Genomic DNA, 25,851 nt, shown 5'->3' on the forward strand with positions numbered 1-25,851 from the left:
TAGAGGTATATATTTAAACATTTAGGATTTATTTTCATACTCATTTACATACTACTTAAAACCCCCATTAACTCCCGTAAAAAGAATGTCAAACTAATTTCTCGAATATTGTCTAATAGATGGCGATTGGCGAACACTAACCTCCGCTGATTCGACGATGCGAAATCGAAAAAAGTGGGAGGTCCTACCCTTTGCAACTCCCTTATATTATTTTTTACAGAAGATACGATTCTTCTGGTATTATTATCAGATAATAGTTGTGAAGAAAATTAATCAAAAATGAGAAGAAACACCACATTGCGATTGGTCTGGCTAATGAATCACATGCCTGCCGTGTGGAGACGCTTGTGGATATTGATATTGAATTTCTGTAGCTTGTAGTGTTCAGGAAAGACGTGCCTTGGTAGCTGATTTCACAGGTTTACGTTCTGGATGTCTGCAGCCGAATCGGAGTTCATGAGCCACGTACGCCTGTCTAGTAGGTCTTGCAAATACTGCTCTAAGTGGAATTATGTTGGACAGCTCGGAAGAGCATCTACCGTGGTAGTATTTGTAGAACAGATTCAGGTCCGCGACTTTTCTCCTATGCTCTAAGCTGTCCAAGAATCGAGCATCTTCAGGGTATGCTTGGGAGCCAAGCCCCAAATTTTTGTTAAGCTGCCTTAGCTAATTCGGCCATGTGACTATGCCAGGACATATTGCTCCCAACCTCAATACCAAAAAGACGATTTTGCGGATCCGGTGATATTTTTTGTCCAGACATGATCAAAAAGGCAGTCTTCAGATTGCTTCCACCCCACTCCAGAATGTGTTGAAAATAGGTATTGCTTGTGATCTGTTGCTACCTACGGATTTAGGTATTAGACGAGTATTGAACGATGACGCCAATGTGTTATCGGCGACGAGGTTGTAGAACGTGCTTCCAGTTTTGTCTAGTAGATCGTTGATCTACAGGAGCACACCAGCGTTGACCTCAAACCTTTCTCAGGTACGTCCATCGATGGCGACCTGGATGGATCGGTATTTGAGAAAGCTACTAATCCAGTCGATAAGTGAGGAGGACAAACCATACGATGTTAATTTATTTAGAAGTTTGTAATGCCAATCTGTCAAAATCCTTAGATATGTCGAGTGCGATTGCACGGAATTTTTTATGAAAGCCGTATTGATGGTCGTTGAAGATGTTAACAAATTCAAGATTTGCTGGTTACAAACTTTCTCCATGACCTTGGCATTGATGATAATAAATCAATGGGACGGTTGTTTTTGGGAACAGTTTTTTTCCTAAGTATGGATTGAACTCGAGCAATTTTCCAAATTACCCTTTTTTATGATAGAGAAAAGAGTTTGCATGGTAGGCTCATTAGTTCAGCTGCGCATTTCTTCAATACTTTTGATGGTATTCTGTTGGAGCCAGTGGCTTTATTAATGTCCAATCCTTTGAGAACTTTTCCCACATCTCACAATGTGAGTTGTCTCATTTTTATCTTCAATTAAATGGTAACAACCTAAATATGCCTAAAAATTTTGAATAAATTGGCCTTTAGAGATATCTGGGAGTGATAGTGACTAAACGAAGAAGGTGAAATAAGGAAAATCGATAAAATACCGGCGAGAGGGAACAAACTTTTGGTTAGGTTAGGTTAGTATAATATGGTACAAGCAAGGCTTACATATTTCGCAATCCCCTCTATCGAAACCAGTTGCTCTGAAAAAATTAATTCCACAGAGATTGCTTTCCAATAAGCCAAAAAAGTTAGTGTATAGTTATAGGGTTTTGGGAGATGTGGTTTGGCTAAACAAATGTTGTATCGCATGGTGTGGACGTAATGGAATGACATATAGCCCCACTACTTCCTGAATGTAGCGTGGAGCTGCCATATTACCTCTAATTAAAACTAGTCGTGATCTGCAACTATGTTCAATAGTACAGTTTTGGGCATATGAGAATGTAGAATCCGCTTCGTCTTTTTACCCTCAACCAACCATCCCATAGAAACGTAAGTAAAAAATTTTGCATTCTGATGAACAACTTTTTAAAAAGTCAATGTATACGCCATTGCAGAATTTTTTGTATAACTTTTTCTAAAATTTCTATTTTAGATATAACTTTAATAATATAAATATCTAAACCACTATCAAGAAACACTTCATATATTGATGAAAACCGGATGTAAATTTTTTAAAAAAGTTTTGACTTTATTGTAACCAAACAGACTCAGCTAAAGAAGCTTTGTTCGCGGGTCTGATTCCGAATCAGATTGAGGACTGTTCGCATGCGTACTTAAAACATGTTCGTTCTCGAATCGTCCAGTTCTGAATTTTTAGTAACAGTTCGGTGTTGGCGGGTCGCACCGATTCACTGATTACTTTAGCTGTAAATGAAAGATTTGCTCTTGGTAGCTGCACTGGACCAGTATAGGCCAGTTCATGAGTGTATAGAATTAGTTCGATCGGATACAAAGAACATTATAGTTCAGAGAGCAATGGAGCATTTGTTAATTGTTGTATTTGAGTTTATTTGATGTGATTCAGGCCTTGTAGTATTAACAATAATGGAAAACGATTTAGTACTTTTTGACATTTTACATTCGTCCGATGACGAAGATGTAGTGTCGCCGTTTCCAGATTACACTTATGACACTGTCTTGCATTGCACTAGCTGAACTAACTCTAGACCCAGTGCAAGCAGTACAGTGATTTGGGTGAACCAGTTCTCTTGCACTGCTACTAAGAACAGCGACACTAGCGCTGGTTCTGCTACAAAGAACGCTTTAGTGTACACTTCTCGAACTAGTTCTGCCATCGCAGCTACCAAGGACAAACCTCAACTTCATGAATGGGTTCGTAATGAAGCACGTGCATTACAGTGATCCTAAATTGGTTACCAAAGGATTCGGGATATATTCGAAATTGACCCGCTAACCAATCTTTTGTTTTATAATATGTAGTGATTCCCAGTAAACACTGGACTAGTAAAAAGAGTCCGTTCCCTAATCTAAGGTCAAATGTGACATTAACCTAAAAATTATTCACAAACGCTCATCTCTTTGATAGGTACGGAGAGCAATAAAAATCTATTTTGGGTGCTCTAAAATTTTATTTAAATTAACAAAATTTCGTTTCCATCAATAATAACAAATTTTTTTTCAACATTACAAACATCGATTATTTAATTATACATGTTCAATTGCTAGTTTATCTAAAAATGTGAATTGAATATATCAACAATTATAACATGGAAATTTTTAAACAGGTGGTTTTCAAAAAACAAGCTGCAATTGTTTACTAAAGTTTCAGCAAACAAAAACTTTTTGGTCCAATTATAATTTTAGCAAATTAATTACTACAAGAAGTATGAGACATAAGGAATTTAAAATGGCGTAGATAGGTGTGAGCCCACGCAAGACCCATTTAGACTCTACCATATGATTACTTTTACGGCCGAAAAATAAAAGAGATTTGTTAGTAGTGACTAGCTAAAAACGCGTTGATGCCACTTTCACCCATGTCTGATTATTCTACGCTACGCCTCTGAAAACTTTAACACGAAAGTCTATTATTTAGATGTGTTTGCGATTACAAAATAGTTTTTTGATTTAGTGAAAACTTAGTGACTGTCTGAAGTTTTTAGAAGAAAAAAAAACAATAATTGGAAATAAATTTCAAGTTTAATAATAACAATTAAGGATTGCTATCGATCTTATCTAATTGTGTAATCAATTCTAAAATATACAATTTGTGATTCAAAATATGTTTGTGAAGTATTAAAATACTATTTTTTGAGTGATAAAATTGAAAATTTCACTTTAATAATAATACTACATCAAAGAAAGTACAGGAAACCTTCAACAAAACAAAATATTCAAAAAAGATTCTAAATGAAATTCCAAGCATTTCCCTTTCAATATCCGATGGACCAGTATGATGAGCATGAATGCGGCAAATTGTTGATACGTAGTTTGCGACTGCGCATCTCCCCCTCAACACGCTCTATCACACACATATGTAAACAAACGTCCCTACATTACTGCTATGGAGGGTAGAGATAATGAGAACCATCTCTGTGCTATAGAAAGTATCCATCAAATTCTTTACGTTAGTGAGGTCAAACTATAGCACGATTTTAAAGAACGATAATGACTTCGGCGTACTACTTGAGTTACTTTTCATTTTACTTCCACTCGGACAACTTTTCACTGAGCAAATTTGATGATTCTATTGCGTAGTAAAGTTTTGTAGCAATTGACTTTATAATTACTTGAAAAATTCTTACAAATTCACAATAATTAATTAACATTCGGCATTATCTCACAGTATGATTTCTAGGTTATATTTACAAAATTATTTTGGACTACGTGAATAGTTTAGATATTGTATACCAATATTTAATTATCTAGTCATTTGAAATATTGAATTTTCTAACACTGAATACTTCACTCTATCTAAAATAACTAAGTTCATATGTTAAATTTTAATTTATAATTTACCGTCTACAAGCGGACAGTTTTTAAGCTAAGCCCCCATATGAGATGGTGCTCCTTACCTCCACCTTCCATAGTTACTGAAATATGCATTTTCTATCTCGTTCGAGACACTTTATATATAATGCGCATTCTCAAGCATGCGCCAGAACCGAGCTGGAACCTCGGAGGATAGAGAAATCATTGCCATTCTGTCTTCCTTAGTCGGAACAGCTTCCACTTATAGAAACTGTCCATATAGAATTGATTTGCAGTAACATAAGCATGTTTGTTCATCAAGGACACAAGTTAGTTGTTAGAAACGAGTTATCCAAGCAAGGAAAATCGGTTTATCGTAAGTGAATTATTGATGAAATTTTCAGATGTTCACCGTTATCCATCGTTACTGAACAGTTGCGCTCGTTCTCTTTCAAATCCATTGTGATGAAACATGATTCCAATATGACACATTATCCAAAGAGACTCAAGAAATTTAAATGAATGATAAACAACTGGCTTTTGGAAATAAAAAGGTATGTTACTTTTGGCGTTTATTCAGATTTGTTTTGTGAAAAAGCGATGTTTACACAGAGCTAACCAAAATTTGTGAAACAACGTCTCCTTCGGCACATTTTGATGGGATATTTTTGAATACCAACCATATCATTCCAATCTAGTACAGAATAATCCATCTTGTCCTTGAGCTTGAGTGGCTGGGGGGCAGCGCTTTTAAACTGACATGGAGCTGAATGAAACTGTTATCACTCCCTTGTATTCATTGGAAAACTTGTTCACAGATTATGTGGAGAAATAATTATTATTATATATTACATTCGGTAATAAAATCTTTTTTGTATATTTTTGTTTTTTATTTAAGAATCTATCGGAGGTATCTCTTCTATTAACTAAATTTTGTTTATTATTAAAAAAATCAATATTATATTATAATTATGTAGAATCCCTATTTTTAGACTCATTAAAAAAAACAAATTATTTGATTGTCAGTAATTGACCAGACAAGAAATTTTTTAACAATTGAATGAAATGTGTTCAAAACTGTACTTTCTGGTAATATTAAAGATTTTGAATACAATATCAGTGATAAAATTAAAAAATATATACAAAATGTTCATTTTTAACAAGATGTTAGCTAGAATAATAAATTTGGTGCTGTTTTTGAACTGCATGATTCATTTTAATATGAACACACCGATTACTGCCACTTATGATAACTTGGCTATCAAAATAGATGTCAAAAAGTGTAATACAGTCAATTCAAGATAATACAACATGTTTATAACATAAAGGTACACTTGTACATGTTTTTCATATTACTAGACCAGTTTTTCCAGTATATTCCGGTCTACAGAGGGCTTTTACAGCACCTACTCTATATTTCTATCAATGTGATAATCCTATATAGTCTTGCAAAACATTTTTCAGATAACCACTGGTCGACTGTAGTACTATGTTGGTTAGTATAATGTGAAGTGGGGTTCTCACTAGTCAGCCTCGCTGAATCAGTCTGACTGATTCGGTGATTCTGAATGAATAATGAATGTGAGAGAAAACCTGTTCATTAAAAATGATCATCAGTTTGATACGTTCAGTAAAAGCAGAGTCTATTATTGTTCAAATGAATCCAAACTGATGCCCTATTTTAGTTTTGTTTATTCAGTTCAAAATGGTTTTTCGTTGGCGAAATGAACTCATACAGGTATTTTTAGACAATAATTATAGAAAAATAATAGTGTCTATGGAATGTTAGCAATAAGTTTAAACGAGACAATAGCTATTTCAACTTTGCAATTATATGGAAATACCGAGGATGACGCTACTGATTTAAAAAACAAAATCAAAAAGATAATACAAACTACAAAAATGAAATGAGCAACGGTTTTCATTTTGTGGCATGAAAGTATTGAAACTGAAATGGCTGCTTGATATGTTCAGCAAACATGAAGCATATGAACGAATTTATTTTCGTTATTAATTAATCGGGCTACTTTAGCGAGATTGACTAGTACGATCCCCGCTTAAACAGTGTGTGCAGTATGAATGCCAAAAACGCTACCAGAAATTCCATTCAAGTTAAAAGTCCTATGATATTTTTCTGAATTGTCATTCCAAACTTACTCAGTTTCATTATAAACAGAAATTATCTATTAAAGCACTTTTGAAAATTTTTGTTTCCAGAACTTTTCTATTTTGCATTAAGAGTTGTTGATAAATTTAGAAAATAAACTCCATTTCTAACTGATATTGTTTTCAAATCTTTAACAACTACTATATACAAATATCCATAAAACGTAATATTAAAACGGTTATTAATATTAATATTGACAAAGCGACGTAATTTCATAATCCAATCGATTCTTAATAAAAAAATGTATGTATGTATAGTAACTTCTAATGGTACGTTCCCATGCAGCCCTTTATTTCGAGTAATCAAATAGGTTACTGCAACAAATTGTAGTAACAGCAACGGACATCGAGGCGACAAACAGTACAGTTTTAAAAATATAAATATCGATAAATCGATACCGATACTACATTCCTAATATCTCCGATAAACAGTAACACAAGTTAACTGAATTAACATGATTTGATAATATATCTTTTACCCTCAAAAACATATTATATTAATATAAAGTTCAGTAGTTATTTACTAACTACTTCTACCAAATAATAACTCAGTAATTCTTAATTGCAATTATAGGTCTGAACAATAAATAACTTAACCTCACATAACTTGTTTATATTATGGATATATATCGATTGTGGAGTTTTAACTCGTTTTTCTTCAAGCGATCAAGCTCGTCACGTGACCAAATTTGTTGTTTGAACTGCACGAGTTCGTACCTTAATTAAATTAGTATTCGCGTATTTTAGTTAATAACAGTCGACGAATTTTTATATTGTTCATTTTACTTTCAACGCCATGGGAAGGCAATAAACATTTGAGACCCATTTGGTTGAATGGGATCGAAATAGAGCCAATATCGACTAACTGTTCAATTTTAATTGTTTAATGTTAGTGAAAAGAGTATTTCTAAAGAGTAGTGAAGAATATGCGATAATTTCGAAGCAGCTTAAGTACTTTTAGTGGATTTAACAAAATTAAGCACACTTGCAATTTATATGGACGTTCAATTTATTGTACAATGTACATTAGATACTTGAATCGAGTATTTTTTGTGTATGAACTTAATTACGATACTGATTTTCAAGCCAATAGAATAAAGAAATTTGGAAACATGGACAAACAATTTGCCAGATCTCAATTTATATACTGGACATGTTTTCATAGATCTGCAGCCTTATTGGTGGATTGAGGTAGTAATCTCACCGTATAAAAAGATACAGTAGTTGGTAATCCACTACGATGGTAGAGGGTAGTAAAGAAAATGTCAAATTTAATTTTGGAACATTAACTTCCCATCCGCCTGAACAGAATCAGCCCTCCAAATAAAATTTATGATAAAAAATTTATACATAAACAAAGAAAGGTTTTACATTAATCTATTTTTTTATAATAAATGATAATTATTAATTAAATACTACTTATTAACAAAAAAAAAAATAAAAACTAGTTTTCATCAAATGATAGTTGCAGAAAATACTGTAAACTAATAATTAAAATATTTGATGAAAGGAAACGAATATTTACTACGCCACTGCTACTACAATTTTTTAGACAATTAGTTGCTTTCCAATTTATTTAGCACTTTGTGCACGATATCCATGGGCTCGGCGCTTATGAGCTTAGCACACAAGAATCAATTGGAACACACCCTCACTTGTGTCAAGTGTCAAATTTGAAAATAAGTCACAAATTATTTGTTTATTTCTTTCTGTATCCGAAATACATGATTAATTGTCTTCTAGTCTTCTAAATTAAGAAATAATTCATATTTCCAATTTGCCTCTGAAGCCAATATGAGAAAATTTTGTTCTAAACAAACACAAATGTAAATCTTAATAAACCGAAATGAATTTGTAATGTATGCCCATCAATTGTAAAATTTGGGATTAAAGCACAATTTTAAAGCTCGTAGGGCTCAAACATTTATCTGGTGTTTTAGGGACAAGGGGAAAACGCAACTATGCTCGACGCACACATCTTAAAAACGACAATTTGGAACATGGGTGCGCACATGTGCTCGATTTGGTGCTCAAATTATGTAATTGGAAAGCAACTATTGAATTAATTATGATAATTTAAGGGGCGGTTCATGAGTAAAAAGAGTAATCTGCATATAGAAAAATAAGCTTGGATTAGCAATCGCGTCAAAATACCCCTTAAAATAAGAAAATAAGCTACTTACACAGTATAAGTGTTTTAAATATCATTTTATTCTCAATTAATTTTTTTAAATGAATAAAATGTATCAAAACCCAAGTTATATTCACGTTAATTAAAAACAGAATTGCAAAATTTTTTAACAAAACATGATGTATTTTTTACACTGTCACCAGTGATGAATTTAGGAGCAGGCTGAGTAGCCTGTAGGCAAATTTTTTATTGTTCACACGGAGAAAAGATTTGAAATTTTTACAGAAATAAAACTAATTACATAAAATTTGAATATAAAGCCATACGCAGTATACTAAATGATATCTTTAGTTATGAACTAAAGTATCGAATTTCAGAAGTCAGTAGAGGTGGCAAATCTGTACATCTGCCACCTCCTTAAATGACAAGCTGGATAGAGAAGTTCCACTGTATGGTAATAATGGTATATCTAATCAGCTAACAAGATAAAACCTAGGTTCGTCTGGTACTAAACCTTTTTTACATTCATTTATTAATGGAAACGAAGTGATAGAACAAAGAATGTTAATAATAAATAAGTAAAATGTCATCAATTCTAGATTTTTCAATGTTCCGCTAGTGGTTGAATTGAAGTGGTATCTTGTATGGTGGATAGAACTAATATAATGCTATAGTGGATAAAAATTTTACACATTTTCAATACACTGGAAAATAACCGTTTCCTAAAGACGAGATAATCAATGAATACTCTTCGGTTCGGTCAATTTTTTGAAAACATAATCCAGTAATTAAATATCTCTGAGTATTATGTAAAACATTCCATATAATTATCTTTTACTAGATTTTGAATAATTTAATTTTGGACAATCCGATAATCCTGATGAGATTCAAGTATAAGACAAGAACTATCAGTTTTTTTTGGCACCAGAATCTTTAAAATCCATAGTTCTCCACAACAGCGACAAAACTTTTGATCAGTACTTCCTCATTTACTATATCTTCATTGGTTTCCTTATGATACAATAACAAAAGTTTTAATCGACTCTTCAAACAGTGGCGGCGCTAGGCGTCGGCCACCGCAGTCTAGTTTCGATAACCAAGTTATCGTCTTCAGAGACTAAAGGTAAACTATCTTCAGTCTCTGAGTTGATTATCGTCATTTTGCTACTGGATTCAAGAATTCCGTAATACAGGATTTGCCAATGGTGTTGCACAAGCTCGATTATTTGTAGAGAAAAGTATTATCGAAATTGAGTCTTAATTTAAAGAAAAAAGCACAACTAGGAAAACACGAATGTTCGATTATGAACATATTGATGAACCTATTCAATCTTGTGATATGCAGTACATAGTTAACACACTGAATGTTGATTCAAAGCACGCAATGAATCTTTTTAATCATTTCGTTTCATTTATATCAGTTATTTAAACTGTATATCAAAAGAAGACTTTCTCAAGTATTGTAATGATTTAGGTACAATACTATATTCGGGAAGGATACAAACAACAACATACAGCCTTTCAAACTATTAAGAACTCAAATTTTCAAAAACAAATTCACTAGACTCATTCAGTACATTTTAGAAAATAATTTGGAAGAAATATATCCAAATTAAAATCATGCTCACAGTTCATGTCAGTACAGCTTCCGCTGAGAGGAGCTTCTCGAAGTTAAAATTGATTAAGACCTACTTGAGAAACACAATGAATCAAGAGAGACTATCTGCGTTAGCAGTTCTATTAATTGAAACTGAAATTGCGGCTAGAATTAGCTATGAATCCTGAAAAAGTTCAGTGTGACCAAAAGCCGAAAAGTTCGTCTATTTTAATTTCTATTTGTGGAATTTTTATCATAATGTGAACAGTCATAAAATAGTAGTTTAATTATAATTCGGCTTATGTAGTTTAACATTTTCTTTGTTGGGAAAAAAAGAGGGGCTCACGAACCTAATTTCGCCGACGTTCACGCGTGGTCTAGCGCCGCCACTGTCTTCAAACATAAATTTTGATCGATATATTCAGAAAAGAAGACATTAAAAGTTGAAAAAATCTATATTATTAAACTTAAGCACATTTCTAAACGGTATCAACACAAATAATGCAGGATGGCCTAATGAAAACTGCATCAACATTATAAAAACGTAAAATTAATTCAATGATATCAATTCATAAGTGAAAATAAATATTTATATCAAAATGTTTAAGGCAGTATCTGGTAATGGCCATCCGGTATATGTTTAACAGACAACACAAATATTAAATAAATATTTTATATTTAAAAGTAACCAGATATACAATCAGCTCATATGAAATTAATATGCTGCCAAACTTCTTTTGGACCTGATTCCTTTATTTTCGACAAAAATTTATAACAAAACATGGATATATTTCCACTTTTTTTATTGTCTTTTTCGGAAAAGAAAACTATTTGCAACAGTCACTTTGTAATTATATTCCATAGAAAAAAGAAAAGATAAATACCTGTTAGACTTGTAAGCGCAGAAATTGTTTTAGTACCATTCAGTTTCGAATAAAAAAATCTATGAATACAGAATGAACCTGCATGTGATGTTTGTGGACTTTGAAAAGGTTTTTGATCGTGTCAACACGAAATGAACAGAGCAGGTGAGGAAAAAACAAGGGATCCCTTCAAAGTTTATTAATAAAATTGTTTTAGTACCATTAGACAGTTAGTTGATTTATTTAACAAAAAAATTGAGGAGTAAAAAGATTCCAAATTTAAATCAATTAGATGATTTAACAGTATCAAAATTTCATAAGAATATAGCAAAGAAAAAACAATGATGGAAAACTATAATTAACGATATAAAACTGTATTACCATTTCCAAGAGGATTTGTTAGTGTGTTAGTGATAAGTACTACCAATTCATACTGGGCTAACAGATACTATCTTATGATAATTGGATAAAATGGATCTTTGTAATTTTAAACCTACATTGTAATTTTCAGCGTGTTGAAACATATGTACGCTGTTAACAATGAGTATATTTTTCATCACAGACATATCTTAAAACTCCATTTTTACTATATAATATTTTTTGGAATAGTTTTATATTGAAAGTGGATGGAGTTACACACATTGTTGTCAACATTCTCTCATGTCGTTCTTCGTACAAATTTCCATTTAGGTATTATTTGGAACATCAATATTATGCGAAAACTACCTCACTACAGAACACAATTACATTATCTGGTCCTTCGAGCCGGATATGAAGAACCAGACAGTGTAATAGTGAGTATAAAAAGGCTAAATACCTACAAGTTCCAAGTAGATACTGAAAATTTGTATATATAAATCTTGTTAAAAAATATCTATCGAAAGAGACAAGATTCATACTAACAGGTTTATATTGTACGAAGAATGTATTATATTTATTTTTGACACACACATTTCATACATATGAAGATTTCTTTTAATTCTTTCGTTATAATACTAATATCTTGGACTAGTTTATGAATTACAATAGCAGATTAAGTTTTGCTATAATCACTTGTTATTCAGGTACTTGATGTTGTAAAGATTCTCACACCATTTGATTCAGATTTTTTCTATTGAGACACAAAATTATTTCAAGCATATTCGCCACTAGAATTCATATAATCCCACATTTTTTTCAAAATATTTGAAAGTTTAGATGATATATTCAAAATTATTAACAAATAGTTGAAGTGATTGGAAGTACAAGTACAGTAATTACATCAGTTGCTCTGTAGTTTTATATATTTGTAAAAGAAGAATCGAAAAAATGGTTTGAAAACTAAGCTTCAAAATATGAGTTGATTGAGTGCCCTGTAGTTTCATACATTTGAAAAAGATGAAAAATCTGTAAAATATTATGAAAACTAGCCTTAAAAATAGAAGTTGATTGAATTATCTGTAGATTCATATATTTGAAAAACAAAGAAGAATCGTTGAAATGGTTTGAAAACTAACCTTAAAAATAGAAATTGATTGAAAGCCCTGTAGTTTTATATATTTGAAAAAAAAGAAGAATCGATAAAATATTATGAAAACTAACCTTGAAAATAGAAGTTGATTGAATTCTCTGTAGTTTTATATATTTGGAAAAGAAGAAAAAATGATAAAATATCATGAAAATTAATTAATTTATAATAAAGAAATATTCAAAAATATGTTTCCTGATTGGATACAAAACGATAACAAGTTATTTTGAAAAGAAATTGGATTGTCCAAATATTAAATTGGCAGTTTTAATTTTCTAAATCAAAACGAGAAGTAGAATATTTTGAGAAAATTTGAAGATATAGAATGAAAGTTAATATGTATAAGGTCATCCAAAATCTACAGTTGATAGAGGTACTCTTTCATATAGGAGATACAACCCTTAAAATGAATTTAAAAATTGTGAGTAGCTTGGGAATTTAAATTTGAATAAATTTAAAGAAACAATTTTCAAAATAAATTTTTCAAATTATTAAAAATTGAGAAACAAGTAGGTAATAACCCATCTAAAGTTACTTTGTAGTCAAATAGGATGATGAGTATGAGTGATTTGCAATTGATTATCTGTACATATTATAATTCAGTAACAAAAACGAATAAGGACGCATATGAAAAGATTTCCAAAAGAAGTAAAACAACAGAAACAAGTTTTTAAAGTATAAATTTGGAATATTGGAGGTGACAAACTAGAAGATGAGTCAGACTAATTAATAAAGGGAAACTTGGGAATAAGGAATAACACGACTGGAGCATGTAGAACTTTTTTAGAGCGGGCAAACCGAAAAAGAAAGAATTCATAACCTACTTAGAATAAATATAGCTGATGATACATAAAGATTAAGTCTACTGATGAATAAAATAATATAAACTTTTGGAGGAGGAGGGGTGATTATAAGGTTCTCATTCCACCCCTTTACAAGGTTTTTTTTGGCATAGAGAATCTAATAAAAATCCATGTTTTACCTCCATTTAACTTAATGAGATTACTGGTATTAAATAAGGTGAATGTCTAATATTCTATTGAAATTCATTAGAGAGTGCAAGTTAAAACTATAATCTAGCTTGTTTCGGATCTTCTGTTACTGAACCTAAGAGAGCTGTTCTTATCTGAACCGTGGTTTATTTTAAGTTAGTCACCCTGAACGACCCCTAAGTGTAAAACATATACTCTTAATCCATCCAATTTGATACAGACAACATGCATGGTTGGTTAGATTCGGTTCACTTGTGATACCTTCTATATTGTAGCTAATGGCTAAATGGACAATGTCCTTCGACCAAAAAAAAATGTACTAGTTTATAATTTGTATAAAAAGATTAAATATAGAGCATAACTAATATGAAAGCAAGTATTTTAGTTTTGTAGTGGTTTCATATCGTTCAAGTGACGTTTTGAATACGTGTCAGAAATAGAAAAAATATTTTTGATTTTTTTAAAGCCTTCAATGTTCATTAAAGCAATAAACTTTGGATTTATAAAACGAACAAAACAGAACTTATTTTATACAAAGAATACCTAAAATTAAACGAAAACGAAATATTGATATTAAGGATTCTTCGTATAAATTTTATTCATTAGTTATGATCGTGATATTAATACTAGATAAAATATAGTTAATAATAATTTTAATTCGTTTAATTATCACATTCGTCTTCTCCAGTTAATTTAAAGTTGTATTGTCCTGAAGATTTTATGAACTAAAATTATTATGAACTATTCTAATGATATACAGACATTTATAATTTTTATAATTTGATAAACATAAACTTACACACAATTAAAAAAATAAACTGCTGTTAACATTCATATAATTTTTTTCAGAACTACTTTGATAACTAAATACATGGTATCTTCAAAGTTATGTACACATTTCAAGATTTTAAGTCAAGAAGGATTTTTTGGTGCTACAGAATATGTTAAAGCACTTGAGTGGACAATATCGATACAATACTATAAGGTTGGCAACTAAGTACTTTCGCATTTTACTGATAGAGAGCGTTGCTGTCAGCTTGGTGGGATTACAAAGGTGTTGTGTTTTTTGAGCTGCTTCCAAGGAACCAAACAACCAATTCTGAAGTTTACTGCCAACAATTAATAATGAAGCAATAAAAAAAGAACTGTCAGAATCACCAAATCAGAAAGGTTTAGAGTTCTACCATGATAATGGTAACTCATGGGACACTATTGGAGATTGACTGGCCACATCCTCCATATACCTCTGATCGGCATAATCTGATTACCATTTATTTCGAAATTTGCAGAATTCTTTGAATGGTGAAACTTTCACAAATGACGATGACTTTCAATCGCACCTGGTTTATTTTTTTTGTTGATAAGGACCAGTAATTTTATGAGCGCGGAAATATGAAGTTGAAAGTATATATAACTTAACAAAAACTTTTCTTTGTTTTATTTTATACCACAAAACCGAAATTACTTTGTCGCCAACTTAAATACAACAAATTTCATTGCATTTTATTTATCATGATTTCACCAATACTAGTAGTCATATTGAACACACTGTTGTCTACTTTAATACTATTTACACTATCTGGTCCTTCAAGCCGGATGTGAACCAAATACTTATAGAAAGCTCAAAGGATTACATAGTGTAATTATATATGAATGTGACTAACGATTCCAGAAATTCCAACTTTGTTTAAATTCTCCATCTCAAATTACTTTAAAGAATTGGTGATAAGCATTGAAAAATAAATTATTAAGAAATGTTAGCATACTTTTAATGTAAACAAAATTTTCTGAATTTGTAAGCAAAATATGTATCTGCGTTCCTTTGTAAAACTTTCGAGTACGACCTTAAGCCTTGTCTTCTTTCCCATTAAAGAAGCAATATAACATTTTCTTCATTTTTTATCAACCTGACTTGAAACATATTGGTCTTCGGTCAATATTTCAATATACACAATCTTATTTATATTTTTTTATCATAATACTGTGAAATCCCTAATTTGAGAATTATTTATAATAGCTTTTGATGTTAACTAGTGAGTAGTAGGAAACGTTAGAGGGGAGCAGATGTGGAATTTGCAGTAACTTCAGTTATATTTTTGCTTAAACATTTTGACACAAAACTTTTAAAAATTCTATAACAAAGACTTCGAATCCTTTACTATCCTATATATTATTTAAATTTAAAATATAAAAATTAGATGAAATAATAAGGAAAAGGATCAAAATAACATACCAAGTAGCTTCCGGCAACTTTACAGTAACTAAAACTCAAAAATTCTACTAAAACGTATTTTAAACACAGAGGTTAAAAAATATCCTAGTAAAATAGACTACTTTTTACCCCAGCTTTCAATATACAATACCAGACCTCCTTTTAGAAATTGTACATAAGTCCTTTTCATAAACTTTTAAAATTGCTATTTATAATGGACTATATATAAACAATTAATAATATAGGAAGAATTAAGTTATTTGTGCCAAAATTAATCAAAAATACCTACTTTTTAATACTCCTAAAATTTTGTTTGATCTGCATATTACACAATGCGTTATTTCTAGAATATGAATAATATCTGAGGAACTCTATTTGTAGTACTGCACGAATAACATAAATTAAACACATACACATTTTTAAACAATATCAAACATCATGAAAAATGTTCATCACAACAAACGGATCATAAGAATAAGCTGCATTATAATCTAACTTTTGGTCAAAAGAAAAGCAATTTTTTTATTTATCTTCGAAACTTTTTGTTTGAAGTTGTTAAACAGGCAACAATCTTCAATGTATAAATATCGATCGTTGTTACGTTTGCTTTTCAGTTAAGTTTTTATTTTTCAATATCACAGATGTTTTGTTTTTATTTTCTGGTTTCAGAAACATGATCGAATCTAGAAGATTACATTATACAAGAAATGGATAGGGTCGCACCTATTTTCCTAAGTTAGTACTGAACACAATTTTTATTACAATTATACCAATATTTACACTCTGGTACTTCAAAGTTTCCATAGGTTTTTGGTACATATCCGGCTCGAAGGACCAAACAATGTAATTGTGACTTTATAGTATGTATGCCACTAACAAGTGCAGAAATTCCAATTTAGTTCTGGAGGTTAGTTCAAAATAATAATTAGAGCTGATAGTTTGAAGCAAAGTACATTAAATTTGATACTTATAAGGCAAATTGGTTAATATCATGGTTGGTACAATTACAAGTCATAGTAGTTAATAAAAGATATCTGGAATTTGCTTATTACTCTAAATTGTTAATTTATATAAAATTGAAGCTCATACAGTCTGATTTGGTAAAAATAATGAAAAAAATCTATAAAACTTACAATGATACTTCTAGTACACCCCTAAAAAAATAGTGCTCTTAAACCCTACCATATATACATTTTTGTAATGTATCAAATTCAACATCATAAAACCTGCAAGGTTTGATTCGATCAATATCCTTAAACCATTAAATTCTTATCTCTATTTTTCATTTGTTAACGAAACATGTCAGACTTTGCACTCTGGGATATTCTTGTTGGAATGTGCAAATTGTTTTATATCAGCTCTTTGAGCTTAAGCTAACATAATTTTATTTAATACTATACAATCATTCACTCGTTCAGACAGTTTTGTCCAAAAAGAAACAGTCAAGCAGTTAATTTTTTTAGCGACACATTCAAAAAGTCTTATATGACATGTTTGAGAACAATTTTTCAAAATCTTCTGACCCGTAACATATATTTGAATATTTTCTTCATCATAATTAACTAAAATATCATTGGAAGAAGTATTTTGGTCGGATATTAAATTTACGAAAAATTAGTTCAAACGTCTCGATGGTAAACATAGTAATCAACATAACCATAAGAACATTAGGCCGACATAAAAAAATAAAGATAATTAAGAAGACAAAAAATTATTATGAAACAAGATTCTGAAATAGAAAGGCGAAGCCTAGTAAAAAAGAAGTTGGAACAATCCAAAAGTAAACTAGAGGAAAATCATAATAAATCTATAAATAGCTGTAATCAAATTAAGGTAGTGGTAACTTTAGGCATAACAGTTAGTTAAATTTATGTAACTCCTTCTCGATGATATATCAGTTTATGTAAATTGTTCCCAAACATTATTTGAATCAGTTCTGGATTAAAAATTTGTTCTAATATCATAAACGAGATCTTTACATCGTTCACAGCAATATTCTAAGTTTATATTTGTCTGTAAATATAATCACTAAAAAATTCAACTTTTGACTAAACCAATCAATACGAACGCATAAATACACTGTAATTGTGAGAACTACTATGCATTCTTTTTATAAATAGAAGACCAAAACAATGTAAAATAAATATAAATTGATGCTGGAGCAAAACGAATGTTTGAAGTTCTCCTTAACTAGTTGAGGTCTGCTAAGACTAGCGGCAATAGATATTCGTCAGAATCACCTGCTGTAGCACTGCGCACTACTGGGTGTAGTTCTGACCGTTTCAAAGGTCTCCATGGTTTAATTCTGCTATGTGGGATATTCTAAAAATAAATCATACAAAATTATAAAAAATGGAAATGGTATTTTATTATTTTATTTTTGGTTCCCTTATCTTATCTGATATCTTATTATTCCTAATACTAACAATTCTTCAAAATTAATTCCTGCTTGTCAGGGGCTTTGTTTTAATCTGAACTAAATTGATTTTTGATAAACAATACTTACTAAATTCAAAGGTTCTCTCGTTTTTTTATCATCAATACACACATCTACTTCTGCGATATCCAGTCTTTTTAATGTGTGACCCCGTAGTCTACCAATAGCAATTAAATTTTCATGCGAATATTTGTAACCGAATAATACCAATTCTTCCAGACGTTTGCATAACCAAGCTGTCAATACGAAAGGATCAGGACTATCGTCATACCATGGTTTTATCAATGACCAACTGCTGTGGTTGTCGCTCAAAGAATCTACCAAAATTACACTACGTAATGTGTCCGAGTATTGGGTAAGACCTTCTATAAGTTGCATATTTATCTTGAAAAATAAAACAGATTTAATAACAATAGAAATATTTTCATTCAGTAAAATAATATCTTTGTACAAAAAAGAAAAATAACAAAAAAAAATGAACAAAAACAGTCAAATATTGGAAATGTAAAAGCTACTTAGGTAGTATCAGTAAGTGATTTGAAATGATATCAATTAAGGAACAAATGTTTGGAATGATTTCAAGGTAGATTCATTAAAAATGACCGATTTAACACCTGAAGTATAGTAATAACTAGATTCTGATGGATGCATTACATGAAAAAATTTCTTAGATTCGAAATAATTTGGATTGTAAATTGTAATAATCCAAGACCTCTAAGTAGCTGCTAATGCTGTTCAAAGTCATAAAATTTATTAGTAAATTGGTAAATCATGTTATTTTATCAATTACTCACTTGTTCGCAGAAGAATACTTTAAGGTGAGAAAGTGGCATGGCAGACCTCATGACAGTTTCGTGAATGTTTCTAATATCCCTAAAAGCATGTATAAATGCCAGTCGGAGCTCACAATTTGGATGTTTGTCGCTAAAATCGATCCAAGCTTTGTTCGTGGTGTTGGGATGATTTTTACGGACTGCATGAATGTGTATTACTAATCGTTCTAATTCCGTCGCACCATCCAATTTTGAAAGAAAATCGTCGGATATTTGATCGTAATCCACACTTAGAATCTAAAAAATAATATATAAGTTACTCCTCTATGATTTTTTGTCAATATTCCTCTTGTATCAAGATTTAAATCTAGAGATATTGAATTTAATGTATACTTACTACTAGTTTTGTAAAACGGGTAATTAGCTTAGAATCAAAACAACCACCTTCTTGTTTCAAAGGAATATCTTTAACACTAGCTAAACCTAGATGGGTTACAAGAGACGGATTAAGCGATTCCAATAATTCTTGAAGTTGTAAGGAAAAATTCTCTAAGCAACCGATACTGAATTTTCTAAGTTTCGACAAACAATTCTTCAATAATTTCAATATTTCTTTGTATTCATCAATGTATCTGAAAAAAAAATATTATATTTAGCATGAAAATTATAGTAACATATATCTTCTTACCTATTTTGTTTTACTGGCACTTCAAGTCGACAATGTGTTGGTTCTATAATAAAACTTTTCAAGTTATTATTTTTTTGCATTTCTTCTAACAAATGCATAAATTCTTCAACACATTCATATGACAATGAATTTAATATTATCTTGATTTCTGACGCAATGCTACCAAAGGTGTATATTTGAAATCTGGCTCTTTCTAAATTACGTTGTTCGATCCTAAAGGTTACTGAATGAAACCACCTAAAAATATATTTTACTTCTGATAATACTCAATTTAAATTTAACCATATTACTCTATCTTAATGAATGAAAGCAACGCGAGAGATAAAAATGAATAAATGAGCAAAGAATATAAGAATCTTGAATAAAAGATTAGAGGTACACTGTGATTAGATCAGTTTTGAAGTTTGGGAACTTGTCAACAGTTCTCAGTAGATTTTTTAGGGTGTTGGAATTTTTTGTTAATGCTAAATCCAATTATTTGATATAAGCTTTTCACTTACTTGGGATGGAAACTATTTTGTCTCCAATTCTTACACACTGCAGATGCATTTCGCCTATCCTCTTTGCTTAACAAATCAAAAATGTCACATAAGATGAGAGACGGTAAATGTGCCCAATATGAAGCAAAGGCAAATTCTTCTGAAGTCTTAGACTTCTTTGGTTTTGAGCAATCTCCATATGTCGAATTCATTTCTGGAAAAAAAAAATAATGTAATATAGATGACATCAATAATATCATAGTTTATAACCAATAATAATAATAAAATCTCCAATTTTATACACTTTTTTCAACACTTCGTACACACAATTTATTACATAATTTTATCTAAATTTATTACACAACTTTTCAATGATCCGAAAATAATAAATTAACTGATTATAGAATCATTTCATTTCCCTTCATTTATTTAACCAAGGTAGAAATGGAAACAAAAGATATAAATACACTACACTACAGACAATTATCGATAACATAGAATTTTATTAGTTTGTTTTTGCTCAGTGGAATGTTTAGTTAGATATAATAATTAATATAGACTAAGCAAATCAATTCAAGTCATATATTCAAGTTATGTATGTTGATAGCAAATATTTGTAAACTGTGTCCAATTTATGACAACCAACATATCAATGTACCTTGAAATTATGTAATGGGAACAGAAATTTCATGAAAACTAATTATTTTTAAATTTCAGAATCGCTTATTCCTTGATCCTTATAAGTATATATACAGGGTGAGTCAGGAAGAGCTTTACGTACTTTTACTATATGTAGAGCCCCTTATATAGGATATCATGTGGCTACTAAAATGTGTTAACTTCTATTAGAAATTCCAAGACCGGCTTTAGAAAAATTAATTTAGGGATTCGTATTGAACATTGCACCCTGTATAATATTTGTTTTTAAATACAATAAGTGATAAACTGTATTGAACTTCAATAATGACAAAAACCAAACAACATAAAACAGTAACACAGAAAATAAATATAATAATTGCAACAAAATAAGTATTTCATTTTGGATTCTCTGGGGATCGTTTCTAATAGTATGACAGAAAATTATAATTCTATCAATTAATTGTTGTCAGTAAAATAGTTCCTTCAATCATCCCCAAATATTGTAATCAGATGTAATGAGATTAAAATCATTGAATCTTGTATCCATGTTTGATAAGATTTGATTTTTCACTAAAAACTGAATAAAAGTGTGACAACTTTGTGGCATTTAGTTTTCATTGTTTATTTATGTAGTTTGAAAATCCATTACTGCATTTAAAAAAATACTATACAGGATATAATATTCAATATGAATTCCTAAATAAATTTTTCCAAAGTCGGTTCTAAAATTTTTAAATTCAGTTAATATCTGTCGAATGATTGATAGTGCAGTACTGCATCATGAAAAATTTAAAAACTCAAATGAGCTGTGTAAATACCGCCAAATACAGCCAATTGAAATTTTATGGCCAATTTCATCAATTTCCCTTGTAATTTAATAAAGAAAAGAAAAAGAGTCTCATGATTTCACAACTGATGGGTGCAAAATATTGTAGAAGTTTGAAACTAGCCCTCTCTTTTTAAGATAAAATTGACATGAATATACTTATATCCAAATCTAGTATTTTTTTATATATTTGACCTTAGAATAATCCAATTATGATTATTAGGTAAATTTACATCTAATAAATTCACATTATACAACATCAACCTGTTGCTTTTTCTTCAACAGAAAACCATGAAATAATTTTAAATATTTTTTTCTTATATAATATCTGATGATATATAATACAATATTTTTTTCATTTAATTATTGTACATAATATAAGCAGCACATTCAATTTGTAATAGCGTGAATTCAGTTAATTTAATTCAATGTTATAATTGACAGACAAAACAAATTTTGATTGCAATGATTAGAAGACAAAATATGAAATAGTAATGTTTTTTACCACAATATATAGTACTTGTTGGATTTCAACTAATTCATAAAGAGTTACCTCCACTAACCTATTGACATATAAAGGAAAAAAGTAAAAATTAATTTAAGAAAAAAACTCAATCATATAAATAAATCCAATGCGTAAAAACCAAAATACAAATGAAATAAGAGCAAATGGAATATTTTTATATAAAACATCTACACTTCATTGTTACATATACATAATGTTTTTTATGTATATAATAGAAATTGCAAAATATCTTGAAAAAACTATTATATTTGCCAAAAATAAAACAATATTTACAATAAACAAATATTAATCGTCACAAATCAGACTGTAAATTTCATAAAAAAATAAAATAATCAAAATAACCTTTCTTCAACATTTGTAGCAGCAACAAAAAATCGATGTTTACATTACATATAAAAATCTCTTCATTGTTTTTTGGCATCTTAAATACGAACAGATGGTGAAGTAACGTAAATTTGAATCGCATTTAATGATAGTTTTTTTATGAAAACTAATATGATTTTAAAAATAATATGGAAAATATGTTCTCATTAATTTTCAACGTAAACAAGGATCATCTTCCATTTTAATTAATACTGACATGTAATGGCGAGCATCTTACCTAATATATCTCGCTTCTTTGTACTAAACTACTAAAACAACTTCATCAAATTTTTTTGTTCACACCTTATTTTATGCGATTTTCCTTTCACTAAATTCAGTATTCAACAAATTACGCATGTACTAATTCAGTTCAACACACAGCTGATTTCTATCTTGTCAAAACATCTGCGTTTCTAACTGACCTACTTCGAATCCTAAAGGTGTTATTTCATGTTGACGCTCAACTCCAGCTTGAAGCGTCAAACGAGATCACGTGATATCATTTCGACTGAAGCATCATTTTAAATAAATTAATGCGAAGTCAAATATAAGATTGACAAGCTTCAAAACGTATCTTATACTTCATTGCAATTTTTAGAATACTAGTAACAGCTGATAATATAGGTTAAGGTTTTTTTTAAACCCGATTTAATAAGCTTAACAATGTTTAGTTTTGACGCTGCGTTAATTTAAGATGACACTCCAGTCAAAATTGTACCACGTGACATTATTCGACGCTCTTAACCAGCGTTAAACGTCCACATGAAATTGCATCTTAAGAGTTGGTAGTTAGTAGCTGCGTTCTATTAAATGTACTATGGAGTGTAGTCTACACTCCATAAAATGTACGATATCACAACTTTGTCATCAAAATTTTATACAGAGTGGAAGTATATAATCTTAGTGCAGATCTATCGAGTATGATTATATCATATGTGTACATAATTATTCGTAAGTGGAGTAGGGTTTTAAGCAAACCAACATTTCATAGCAATTCTTTCAAAATTCACGAATTATAATAATAATAAATCGTCTTTGGTATACAAAATACGATTGAAAAAGTATACAATATACACAACAGGAGTGGCGAGATTTAACATATAATCTAACCACTTCTCACCACTTATCTGTGCAAAAGAACTTTATACAATCTCAACTATAAACTTATTAAATTTTTAACCAATTTACAATACAAGTTTTGTACAAATTACACACGATTTTTCCATTGAATGAACAAAAATTACAGTAGGTAAAAATAGAAAATACCAGAAATTCACAAGGTTTTTTTCGTCTTAAAAATTAAGAATATGTTTATATTCAAGAGTTTTATCTTAGCATAGGTTTTCTGCAAAAGTATCTAGAATTAGTTCTGAGTTCTTGGCAAATTGTTTGAATACTAACGTCTCACTGCCTAATTTCAATTTTAAATTTTGTTGTCTCTGAGACAAAACAGTAAAACTACAATCTTATTTGCATAGAATATTCAAGAATACTTAACAGATTTCTATTTTGGTGTGTAGCTGCTGCATCTGGATCTGCAAGATCAAAGTAGTGTAGGATCTGAATGTCATCAGCATATTATTGAATGGGACAGTGAGAGACACCTTCACATAAATCAAAGACATATATGAGAAACAAAAGTGACCCAATTATTGAAGCCTATGGCACACCAGATACTATTTCGCCAGCCTCAGATGAATTCTGATCAATGTAAACCCTCTGCCTTCTTCCTTTCAAGTAAGACCCAAAACAATTACAACATATTTCATCAAATCCCAGTTATTGCAGCTTTGCACAGAGAAGATGATCCAACACATTAAATGCTTTGTAGTAATCCAACGAGGCGGATATAGCAGCCTTATCCTTATCCAGTGCTCTTATCATGTTGTCAGTGGTATTTAACATTGCGCAGTTACTTTACTACTAGCTGATGCACGGAAAGAAGATTATTTTAATATAAAAATGTATGATACCATATATGTAATTCTCCTATATAGACAGATGGTATGGGAAAAAAACGTCCCTACATTACGGTGCCGACAATATTCATCTTCTCTCTTGTTCGAGACACTATCTATACTGCGCATATTTGAGAATGCGCAGAACCGAGCTGGAGGATAGAGAAGTCATTATCATTCTGTCTTCCTTAGTCGGAACAGCTTCAGCTTATAGAAACTGTCCATATAAAAGTATTACACTTGCGGCGGTTATACGATGAATTATAAGTGGCAAATGAGCAAGGGAAGAGTGCATATTTTAAGATACAATAAATATATTTATAAAAAATGTCCATATTTGTTAAATTGAAATTGGAAAAACAAGCATGGCGCACAATGCACGAAGTCATCATCATCATCCTAGGGAAATAACCATAGTCTTAAAATAAGGGATTTGCAAACTTAGCCACAAACAACCTAATGATCTGTGGAACTATGGAGTGTAGAGAAGGAGGAACGTCTCTGGGTTAAAAAATGTGAGCTGATTTTTGATGGGTAAATAGGTGGCGCTGATTATAGAGGGTATTCGCTTGAATTTTACGCGCTGATTTGAAAATAACTGTATAGTAATGCTTTTAATAATGCACCGTGATAATGAAATTAGTAGTATTAAAATAATGAAACGATTAACAAAACAGAATCTCGTTAAATTAACTTTATTATTTAGCTATTTATTTGGTTTAGATAATACATATATTCTAATATGAAAAAAAAGTAGAATCATGTAACAATAATGAAATAGTATAAAAAAACATTTTGGTTGATTAAAATAAAATATTGAATTTTATCCGTAACTAATATAATAATTATAGCGATATAATTAGATCAATAAAAATAATAGAATAATAAAAAAAATATTTCGGTTCATAAAAATAAAATATTGAACTTTATTAGCAACTAATATAATAGTTATAGTCATATAAAAATATCAATAAGAATAATAAAATAATGGAAAATAAAACATTTTGGTTCATGGAAATAAAATATTGAACTCTATCCGCAACAAATATAATAATTATACTTAGTTTTTTTTAAATATCATTGGTAATTAGCTTATGCAAGCAGGTACAGAAATATATCAAGTTCTTAATAAAAAATAAAAATCTAATAAGATATTAAGGATTGCACAGCTTTTCACATGAATATAATCAAACGTCAGTCACAACTTTGATAATTTCTTATACAGTAAGTGTTTAACTTCAGATCTCAATCC

General features: G+C 30.3%; 1 protein-coding gene and 1 long non-coding RNA gene across 2 annotated transcripts; one reads left to right on the plus strand and one right to left on the minus strand.

The window, feature by feature from the left end:
• The first annotated feature begins 1,493 nt into the window (after positions 1 to 1,493).
• LOC130451548 (uncharacterized) lies at positions 1,494 to 5,321 on the plus strand. The gene is made up of 2 exons (XR_008910746.1): positions 1,494 to 2,000; positions 4,847 to 5,321. It is a non-coding gene; the product is annotated as an uncharacterized LOC130451548 (long non-coding RNA).
• Positions 2,738 to 23,077, minus strand: LOC130451547 (F-box only protein 33). Its single transcript, XM_056790634.1, has 7 exons — positions 22,880 to 23,077; positions 20,309 to 20,501; positions 19,809 to 20,045; positions 19,518 to 19,752; positions 19,142 to 19,417; positions 18,417 to 18,731; positions 2,738 to 18,232 (listed from the first exon to the last, which is right to left on the minus strand). The coding sequence occupies exons 2-7, from the start codon at positions 20,497 to 20,499 to the stop codon at positions 18,101 to 18,103; spliced, it is 1,386 nt and encodes a 461-aa protein (XP_056646612.1). The 5' UTR covers positions 20,500 to 20,501; positions 22,880 to 23,077; the 3' UTR covers positions 2,738 to 18,100.
• Positions 23,078 to 25,851: the final 2,774 nt, after the last annotated feature.

This window comes from Diorhabda sublineata, chromosome X, assembly GCF_026230105.1.
Source record: "Diorhabda sublineata isolate icDioSubl1.1 chromosome X, icDioSubl1.1, whole genome shotgun sequence".
NCBI classification, from domain to species: Eukaryota; Metazoa; Arthropoda; class Insecta; order Coleoptera; family Chrysomelidae; genus Diorhabda; species Diorhabda sublineata.